This window comes from Nannobrachium achirus, assembly GCF_963921795.1.
Source record: "Nannobrachium achirus genome assembly, chromosome: 7".
Taxonomy (NCBI): Eukaryota; Metazoa; Chordata; class Actinopteri; order Myctophiformes; family Myctophidae; genus Nannobrachium; species Nannobrachium achirus.
Genome location: NC_137816.1, coordinates 52,650,157 through 52,660,867, shown reverse-complemented (window position 1 = coordinate 52,660,867; position 10,711 = coordinate 52,650,157). Strand labels below are relative to the sequence as shown.

At 38.5% G+C, this 10,711-nt stretch overlaps 2 protein-coding genes across 4 annotated transcripts; one reads left to right on the top strand and one right to left on the bottom strand.

Annotated features, from left to right (window-relative positions):
* The first annotated feature begins 1,700 nt into the window (after nt 1–1,700).
* On the top strand, nt 1,701–7,726 carry LOC308288331 (tyrosinase-like). 3 transcript variants are annotated; one of them, XM_080729742.1, is made up of 7 exons: nt 1,701–2,462; nt 2,909–3,119; nt 5,291–5,333; nt 5,481–5,701; nt 6,019–6,129; nt 6,234–6,274; nt 6,491–7,726. In XM_080729742.1, the coding sequence occupies exons 1-7, from the start codon at nt 1,722–1,724 to the stop codon at nt 6,665–6,667; spliced, it is 1,545 nt and encodes a 514-aa protein (XP_080585868.1). In that variant the 5' UTR covers nt 1,701–1,721; the 3' UTR covers nt 6,668–7,726. The 3 variants fall into 3 exon arrangements, with proteins under 3 accessions (XP_080585868.1, XP_080585867.1, XP_080585869.1); XM_080729741.1 differs by having other exon boundaries at nt 5,192–5,333; XM_080729743.1 differs by lacking the exons at nt 5,291–5,333; nt 5,481–5,701.
* A 223-nt stretch (nt 7,727–7,949) lies between these two features.
* On the bottom strand, nt 7,950–10,472 carry txnl4b (thioredoxin-like 4B). Its single transcript, XM_080729932.1, has 3 exons — nt 10,289–10,472; nt 10,030–10,181; nt 7,950–9,366 (listed from the first exon to the last, which is right to left on the bottom strand). The coding sequence occupies exons 1-3, from the start codon at nt 10,418–10,420 to the stop codon at nt 9,201–9,203; spliced, it is 450 nt and encodes a 149-aa protein (XP_080586058.1). The 5' UTR covers nt 10,421–10,472; the 3' UTR covers nt 7,950–9,200.
* Nucleotides 10,473–10,711: the final 239 nt, after the last annotated feature.

Here is a 10,711-nt window from a genome sequence, read left to right as displayed (position 1 = left end):
GGTTCCAGTGTATATAAGCCGAAAAGCTTACTAGCATAAGCATCCCCTTTTAATTGACCTAGGTCAACTAAAAGGACATCCTAGTAAGCTTTTCAGCTTATTTACACTGGAACGACTTTATGTATCTCATATAACATTGACAGACGGTTAGAACACAGTACTATGCATAGGATATCATCAATAACAAAAGGGGGAAAAAGCAGTCATAAAGAAGAAAAGAAAAGGAAAATAAAATAAACTAGTCCTTACCCGTTCAAAGATATGAGCTCTGAAATGATGTGCAGTGTGTGGGTTATGGGTAGCCCCATATAGAACCTCACCCGTCGCTGCGTCCTGTTGTGCTCCGAGATGAGGTCCTAGAAAGGTGGCCACCGGAATCTTGCGACAGCCTCCACATCACAGTTGGAAAACACACAAAACGAAATTTTGTCCAAAAAGTAACGGCAGTTCCGGGCTCCCAGGTTGTGAAAACCTAACAGCGGTACATAAAACTTGAACCGCGGCATGAAACAACCCCTTAAAATCGCTAGTTTTGTCAGCCGGTAATGTTTACAAGCCTGGAAGTTGCAGCCGGAATGGCAGCATTAGCGCCCTCTCTGGTCGAACGTAGCCCCAACCGTCGCTGCATTCGAACAGACATTCGACCAGAGAGGGCGCTAATGCTGCCATTCCGGCTGCAACTTCCAGGCTTGTAAACATTACCGGCTGACAAAACTAGCGATTTTAAGGGGTTGTTTCATGCCGCGGTTCAAGTTTTATGTACCGCTGTTAGGTTTTCACAACCTGGGAGCTCGGAACTGCCGTTACTTTTTGGACAAAATTTCGTTTTGTGTGTTTTCCAACTGTGATGTGGAGGCTGTCGCAAGATTCCGGTGGCCATCTTTCTAGGACCTCATCTCGGAGCACAACAGGACGCAGCGACGGGTGAGGTTCTATATGGGGCTAGGTTATGGGATGTGCACTGTGCACACAGTATATGAGGGATGGAAAGTAACTTTAACTGGTGCTTGCATGATAATATGTAGGAGCATCAATGTAAGAAATACCTGTTTCGTTTAATGGCTACAGAGATACTGTGTACCGATCTGCATGATTTTTGGACAAAATATGTAACAGGGCCAGACAACAGACCCCCCCCCCCCCCCCCCCAATTACTCAATGTATTTGAGTAAAAGTACAAAAGTATTGGTATCAAAATGTACTTAAAGCACCAAAAGAAGAAAGTACTCATTGTGCAGAATGACCGATTTGGAATTACTCAAGTACAAATAACTCAAAATTGTACTTACAGTACTTGAGTAAATGTTTCTTACATCACTGTAAACAGGCAATGGCCTACACTAAAGGACAATGATCTATAGCCTACCCAGTTGAACTTTGGGATCATTATTTTGGCTCTGTTCAGTGTTGACACAGCCTGTCTCTACAGGCATCAGTTGATAAACCTATACTCTGACATTTTTTCAAGCTGCAAAATATTGAACACTAAGTGTTCTAAACACTAATTCCAGTTAGACAAATATTGCAAAATCAAGATGAACCCAGGAGCCTTTTTACAATTACGTCACTTAATATTTAAAAGGCAGCTTGCAAGTGGTTTGCAGTGGCTTCCCAGAGAATCCCACTCAAATGTCTTTCAAATGTAAGTGATCTGTCTGTCTCACTGTACAATGCTGCTGTCACATCACTGCAGAGTCCCACTGTGGTCTTGGCTGTTTTCCATGCTGTGTCTGTTTCCAAGTGTCCTGGAGGCTCAATTTCCCCGGCCCTGCACCACTCCAGATACCCTTGAGAGACGAGAGTGTTGCCCCCTCTGGAAAGGTTCCCCTTGTGGCTTCAGCTCTGGGAGAGGAGTCTGTGCACCGCACCCCACTAAAGACCTCCCTATGCCAAATGACTACAGAGTTAACTGGCCCCGTGCGTTTTACGATTCGGTCTGCACATGCTGGGGGAACTTTGATGGATTTGACTGTGGACAATGTCTTCCCGGCTGGAAGGGACCCCTCTGCATGCAACGTCACCATGTGGAGAGGAAGGAAATAACAGATCTGACAGACCAGGAGAGGGACACCTTCCTCTCCAGGCTGCACATGGCCAAACATAGCATTAGTGAGCGTTACATGAGCCTTACCAGCAGTGACACCACTGTGGAAGATAACTATGATTTTCAGAACACAAGTTTGTATGACCTGTATGTCTGGATGCACTACTATTCAGCTAAGAGCTACAGTGGCTCTGAAGACAATGCAGCACACAGGGGCCCTGCTTTTGGCTTCTGGCATCGGGTGTTCCTGCTCTTCATTGAAAGGGAGGTGAGGGAACTCACTGGAGACCTGGGCTTCTACATTCCCTACTGGGATTGGACCAGAACCAATCACTGTAACATCTGCAACAACCAGTACTTTGGGGGAGTTGGACCAGATGGGCACATAGATGGTGCTTCGCCTTTCTCAAAGTGGAAGGTGAGACTGTGAGTGTGAGATGCAAGTATGATTGACAGTGAAGGAATAGCGATTCTGTCCAGAGGAGGTAAATAAACCATGTTAAAAGGATATTCCTTTTGTGCTGGCTATTATTCATGTCATTATTGAGCCGTGCACCATAAAGATATTAAAGATATTTAATCTGGAGTGTTGCAGGCTTTCTGCTGTATTGCATCTCTCTTTATTATGTGTGACTGTGACAACCTTATGAGCATTCAGACTGCAAGCTGCAGTTCAGTGAATCTAATAAGAGCTATTCAGAACGTTTAATTATAATTCTCATGAGTCACTATAAGCTTTTTTCTCCCATATTATGTTTACTTTCTGGTTCAAGGAATTATTTTACATTATACTTTGCAAAATGAAACTAATTATTTTCAAGCCCCTTTCTCTAATGTCTATGCTCCTCTCTCTTCACCACACAGACTATATGTCCATTCCAGGAATCACTTGGTCTAATCTGCATTCAGTCCAATAGCTCTAGACCTGAATATCTCACTCGCAACCCTGGCAAGGATCCAGCGTACGCAACACTTCCCACTGCTGAGGATGTCAAAAACATTATGTCAACAGAATCTTTTGACACCCCTCCATTTGGCAAAACGTCCAGCAACAGCTTCCGAAACAAGCTTGAAGGTACATGAAAGTGCATCAAATGTAATATTTAATAGTGCACTATATTTAATATTTCCTAATAAGACAAATCTGTCATTATGAGTTCAACAATTTAATATTTGAATATATATATCCACAACAACTTGTGCCAGCATCTATGCACATCTATCACAAAAGCTTTGTTTTAAACTCTTAGACCAGGGGTCTTCAACAGGGGGTCCAGGACCCCTAGGGGGTCCTCAGAGTTACTACAGGGGGGCTGCCAAATCTTTGTGTGATACAACTATACATAAATTAACAACTTGAATCCTTAAATCCCTATTCTGAGGAGAACTTTAGCCAAAAATAGCAGATCTACAAGCTCTCAACGCCATTCCCTAGTCAAAAAATCCTTTAGGACTCCGATAGAAAAATCCTATAGAAAATCCTTTAGGATTCCGATAGAAAAATCCTTTAGAAAATCCTATAGGATATCTTCTTATAGTATTATAAAATCCTTTAGAAAATCCCATTAAGAATCCTATAAGAATCCTTTACAGTTTTGGAACAGATCCTATTGGATATTTTCTTATAGGATAATAATCCTTTAGAAAATCCAATTAAGAATCCTATAAGAATCCTTTACAGTTTTGGAACAGATCCTATTGGATATTTTCTTATAGGATAGGTGCCTTGCCTGGCTGCCACCTACCAACAGGGGGTGGTGTTGTGCTGACTGATTCATCAGGCTATCAGTGTTAAGACATACAGTATTAGATTTGACATTATCATTGACATCTTGAGTGAGATTCGAATTTACGACCTCCCGTGCTTGAATCCTGCCCTGATCCTCTGCGCCACAGCTCCTGTTAGTAAGGATTGGTTTTTGGTCCTATTTGACATTTTATAGGATCCAATAGGATTTCCCCTACACAAATCCTATTGGATTTTTTCTTATAGGATTATTATCCTATAAGAAAATATCCAATAGGATCTGTTCCAAAACTGTAAAGGATTCTTATAGGATTCTTAATGGGATTTTCTAAAGGATTTTTCTATCCTATTGGATTTTTTTCTTATAGGATTATTATCCTATAAGAAAATATCCAATAGGATCTGTTCCAAAACTGTAAAGGATTCTTATAGGATTCTTAATGGGATTTTCTAAAGGATTTTTCTATCAGAAATCCTACAGTTCCAATAAAATCCTATTGGAACTTTGAAAAATCCTATTGGATTTCCAAAGTTAGATATAACCCGATAGGATCCTATTGGAACTTTACAAAATCCAATTGGATTTTGCAAAGTTCCAATAGGATCCTATTGGACTTTACAGAGTTAGATATAACCCAATAGGATCCTATTGGAACTTTGCAAAATCCAATAGGATTTTGCAAAGTTCCAATAGGATCCTATTGGACTTTCCAAAGTTAGATATAACCCAATAGGATCCTATTGGAAATTTGCAAAATCCTATTGGATTTTCTAAAGTACCGATAGAATCCTATAGGACTGTATTGGAAATTTGTGAAAAACCAATAAGATCCTATAGGATTTTCAAAATCCTATAGGATTATATTGGAAATTTCGAAGATCCTATAGGATTTTTTGACTATAGGGTTGTGAGAGCTTGTAGATCGGCTATTTTCGGCAAACAGGTTTGGAGTAGAGGTAAAAAAAGAGCAAACCAAGTACAGAGTATCAACGATTTAAGTGATTAAATGTCTGAAAAAACACAAATCCAACATAGACTGATGACAGTGCTGTCAAACAAGTCTATGAGTCTATCTATGAAAATCTGAATCACACATTTATACAATATATAGAGGAGGTCCCTGCTTCATCTCTCTCTCAGCTAAGGGGTCCTTGGTCTGAAAACGTTGAAGACCCCTGTCTTAGACTATAGGTAATGTTAATGTTAAGTTACAGCTTTTGCCAACTATAGGTCACAAAATATGGATGAATAGAATTGTAATATATAGGTTTAAATGATTATTGTACATTTTATTTAAATTCTAACTTTAATGATTTAATGAAAAGTAATTATATTTTTTAAAATACAAATATTTATACATTATTTAAATACATTCATTATTAGTATTATCGCCCTCTAGGGTTTGATATTCCTCGAGACTCCCGCCATCTGAATGCCTCTATGCACAACCTGATCCACAGATATCTGAATGGCACCATGTCTCTTGTCCCTACTGCAGCCAATGATCCTATATTCATGCTGCATCACAGCTTTATTGACAAGTAGGTTTGCGATTTTTAGTTTACAGGACTGCAGAACAAATAATGTTTTAAATGGTGAAGGTAGTACATAAATTCAAATAAAATAAAACATAAATATAATATTAATATGAATTCTGTTTGTCGCTTTTATGTTTGTTTGGGAGCCAGGCTTCTAGAGGACTGGTTAAAGGAGCACAGGGATTTTACCTATCCTGACAGTGATCAGGTCCCTCCAGCCCAGAGGTCCCAGGCCTACATGGCTCCTTTCTTCCCCCTCAGAGCAAATAGCTTCTACCAGAACAGGCCCACCAAGGACCTGGGATATTGGTACAAGGAACATAGCCTCAACAAGTTCAAAGCTGGGAAAAGCGCAGCAAGTGAGACTGCAGGTAGATAAAGCCTATCTATATTTGTTATGCAATGCTGATATAATGCTGATATATAGGAATACTTCTGTTGGTATAATAACAGGAGGTAGATCATTTGTTGTTGTCGGGTGGAAACCTTTGATGTCCAAAACCGTTTGTTTTGTATTATTTATCATTTTAAAATTATTTAAAATAGTGAAAATAGCCGATCTACAAGCACACAACGCCTCGCACCGCAAATTCGAAACAGGTTTCTGCCAGACAGTGACGATTATTGGTCATATCATGTATTTAGTATATATGCTATTATTCACACTATAAATCTATTTCACTGTTAGACTTTGTAGAAAGATCTACAGGCCATGATATCACATGGCTTTGGGCGGTTCTGGGCGTTATTGGTGTGGTGCTACTCTGTGTTGGCACGGTGGCTGCTGTGAAAAGTAAAGGTATGAGTTTGTCTGCATCTCGAAGGTTACCATGCATATGAATGTCTAAATCCATTCTGGTGATTGTGAAAGCTTCAGTGCCTCGTCTCTCTCTCTCTCTCTAGATAAAAGATCAGGAGACCAGAAACTGGACACAGAGAAAGATGTGAGTCATGACCTTTTGTGACATGTTTATGATGTATACACTTAAGAGGTGTACTTTAAGGGGGAAACCAGCCATTTTCAACATTGAACCATGTCAGAATATACCTTTAGAGCTGTTCTGTGGAAATAAGAACAATGTTTTTCACTGAATGTTTTAATATCGACTACCATATTCCAGAATATGACAGAATAGTGATACTTTGTCTTTGCTCTACAGTTGAGCCAAAGGACCAATGCCCTGTATGCAGTCTGGGTTGAAGAGAGGAACGGGGACAATGACAGATCATCAAGTTGTTCAGTGCGCTCTCTGGAGGCTACTGGTACAACTCCCATACCATCCTCACAAATAGGACACGCATTGGAGCACTCTGCAGATGTGGAAATACAGCTCTAGTCTTAAAAAGGGGTGGAAGATAATTATTGATCATAAAGCAGTCATTCTTAACCTTTTAAATTACAAGGACCCCCACACATACACACACTAAAGGACTAGTTCACCCCCAAACAGACTTTTCCCCCCCTATTGATTACTCAGACCACGGAGACTTGGGTTCAATAAAAAAAATTGTATTTGTCGCATCCCTAAGACAAAAATTAAGATTATAGTAAATTTACATTTATTGTAGTCACATTTTTGTCTTAGGAATTTAACAAAACCATGAATATATTATTGAACTCAAGTCTCTGTGGCCTGGGTAATCAATAGAAAAAGTCATTTTGGGGGTGAGCTACTCCTTTAAGGGCCCATTTGTATATTCTGAGTTCTAAACGCAAAAGGGTCCACTAGGTTCCTATCAATCTACAGGCATGAAAACAGCCCGGAGGTGAAAAAGGTGACTAAAGTTTTGGGGGGACTGTGTGCTGTAATGACAGCGTGCACGCAAAATGTTTTTCTTTTTTTTTTGCGTCGGGTTGGCTGATTCTAACTCAGTTATATGCAGATTGCAGGTACCAAACCATTTTGCAGAGTTGTATACAACACTTGAGTCAATCAGTACACATCTACTGTATAAGCTCATTATTGAGCAAGATATTAAAATGAATTACCTGATCATAGAAAGAAATTACAGATGCTTATGATAAATGAACGGCTCAACATTAGCATTCCAGCAAAAAAGTATAATCCCACTGCTGAACTGGCAGTGTGAGTTTTTTTTATTTTAAAATTAAATATTAAAAAAATATATAATCAGTTAAATCAAGTCCCCTTACATCTGTATGCAAATGACATCATGCACTTAATTCTACATACATTCAAACTCCTAACTCTGACTGGGGAGTAAGTCTGAGAGATAGGTGGGTTATTGCTCCAAGTCAATGATCATCATTACATCCTGGTGTAAAAGAAACTATTCTTAAAGAAGAAAAAATTAAAGTTATGTATACCCGGTCCCTATCTATTTTCTGTCATGTGTTCATAAGTAATAATGATCAAATAATTAACAAGACAATATTTCCATTGAATTATATTCTGAGAGAGAAATAAGGTACATTGTACTAATGTAATTTATTAAGATATTCTTCATCAATAAAAACACAAATTATTATAATTTAACAAAAAGTATTGTGAAAAATAAAAATAAGTAAATCAGCATCAGATGCATTCTAATGTATCACTTTATTTCCATGGGAAACATAACACTGAATTGTATTCAAAAGGCCAGTAAAAAGGTTGAATAATGGATATGACTGCAGTAAGACTTCCAAACTTAGCATTCTTATAGTAATGAGTGACATCAAGTGGCAAGGCAGTAGAACTACAAATTGGAAACACCTAAATGAATCCATCTTATAATAAAACTAGTCCTTTACCCGGGGGTGTGCGATCAGGGGTTGAATGTAGGAGTCTCAGAAGTAATGTTGGAGAACCCAGAGCGGTGCCCGCTGGGCAGAATAGTCACCATTGATGTCCAGTTGTGCAATACCTTTTGTATCCGTCTGTCTGGCTGGTACTCTTTTATGCCCATATATGGATTTCCGTGTCCAGGCCAGTCTGTGATGTCATCTCCAAATGTGGGCACTGTAGTGATCTCAGTCAGTGATGTCAGTTGGGCATTGTTACCATGGTGGCAACACTGTTTGTTTAGTATCAGTGAAGTCAGCATGCAGACAGACGGACAGCGGACAGACATTCGCTAAATTAAGATTAGATAATACATAAATAAAAACAAAATCCATGTTTTAACATTTAAATCAGACATACACATTTCTGAGCATTTTGGGTGAATAGGATTCTGCAGCACATATTCTGACAAGGACCGGAAAATGACAAATCATAATATAGTCTTATCTATGCAGGCAGCCAGGCACCTAGCATGAGAGTGCAGTCTGCATATTGCTTCCTAGAGAATTAGGAAGTCAAAAGCAACAAGTAAACAATGAGGTCACAGTGTTATGTGGGAGCTCAAAATGTTTAACCACTTTCAACCTGCATCCCTATTTTGGGCAAACATTTTGCAAAGACACACAGATCAATAAAAAAAAATGAATATTGTGTAAAAAAGCATTGCAATGCCATAGAACCCCAAATCATAACTGACAGCAGAAACCTCCCACTGGACTTCAAGCTACTCTGACTTCAGAAGGTTGACATTTCTCTATTATAAATCCTTGTTTTGAGTGGTCTCGTGTAATATTGTAATATTTTGAAAGATGACTTTTGACTTTGAGCTCTATGCCATATAAATTCAAAATTTAAACAAAAAAGGTTTGAAATAATTCACTGAATGTGCAATGTATCTAGAATATATGAAAGTTTCAACTTTTCTACTTTTACACAATATTCTAAATATTCTTCTTTTTTAGATTGATCTGTAAGCCTAAAATAGGGCTCAAGTGGTCAAATTGGTTTTGTCAACAGATCATTATGATCAGCAGTCATATCATGGAAGTAATCTGTAACCTCACACAGTGATAAAAGGTCCAAACTAAATTCCATGGTAGAGGAGGTCAAATTTGGGAATATTTTGAGGATCAATAGGACTCTGGACAATCATCTTCCCCCTCATGGCTCCTCTGTATATGACCTCAATCAGATCCATGAAGTCCTGTTTGGTCTTAAAACTGCCCACAAATTTGGTGTGATCTGGTGAGCTGAGAGAGAAAAAAAAACAGTACATTAGGAGATGTTGGTGGAGAATTATGTGTGGAAAATGTACTGGAGTAGCCTATGAACAATTGTTGCCCACGATAACAGGAGGAGTGGGCACCAAGTTAGAGCGGGCACATCGATGTTAAAATTGGCAATTCTTTTCCAAAATATATATATATATTTAACAGAATTGGTTTTAACTAAAGTACACTGACTGGCGAAGGGTCGCACTTAGAATGACATGATCAAAGTTTCTTTACTTTTGATATCCGAAATCATTGACTGTTGATTTTTGAGGAAGGAAACCACCAGATTAGTCAGAGCGCAATGGTAACAAAAACAATTTGTTTAAAGTAAGTAATGTAAAAGTATACATGATTAGAACATGATTTAACTTAATTAAAGGCCTAAGATGTCTACAATTGCTACAATATATAGCCAGTCATTTTGGGCATAAACAAGTTGAAGGGTCAATTTAAGATAATGATGTACCATGCCTGTTAAAATCAAAATCATGTATAATTTATATTACTTAAAACCAATTTCCTTCCATTCTTGGTATGTGAATTATGAGTGACTATTAAAAAAGCCAGGTTTCTTCATACATGTCAGAACCAGGCAGAAGTGAACAGAAAGGTGCTCAACATTACATTAGAATTTCTCACCCATAATCCACTTTCATATGCTGTCCATTGAAGAAGAAGACTGTGGAGGGGATGTAGCTGATGTCGAAGTATCTGGTGTAGATGGGAGCTTTATCAACGTCCACGATGTAGATTGATGCCATGTTACTCAAGTCATGAATGGTTTTGGACAACTGGCAGAGGAGGAAGACAACAAATACATGAATAATGACAAAACTATCTTAATCGTGTGTTTGTTGAGATCACTGACAGACCACTGGTTGTTAAGAAAGTGACTTACTATTTCGTCAAGCTGGAGACAAACGGAATCCTCATCTCTCCCAAATCTCAAAACTAAAACCTTCTCCGCGACGGCCTTGATAACCTCATCTATGTCTTTTTTGCACGACAATTTAGGCAAAAATAAACTCATTTTTCAAAGAACGAATAAAGAGTAATAACACAGAAAAGTCCGTTTTGCTCTCGAAAGCAGGAAACGCATACATACGTACTTGTGCAACAATTTTAAGCGTCCGTCTGGAAACAAACAACAAATCTCATAAATCGTCGGCTATTTTCACTACTTCTTTTTTTTAATTCATGGATTTTTTAGATTAGTTTTTTTTTATTGTCTTAAAGTATATACAATATATATCTTTTTGAATTATTACAAAAATGGGTCCCGAACTCTATGGTCCCGAACCACTGTTTGGGAACCAGTGCT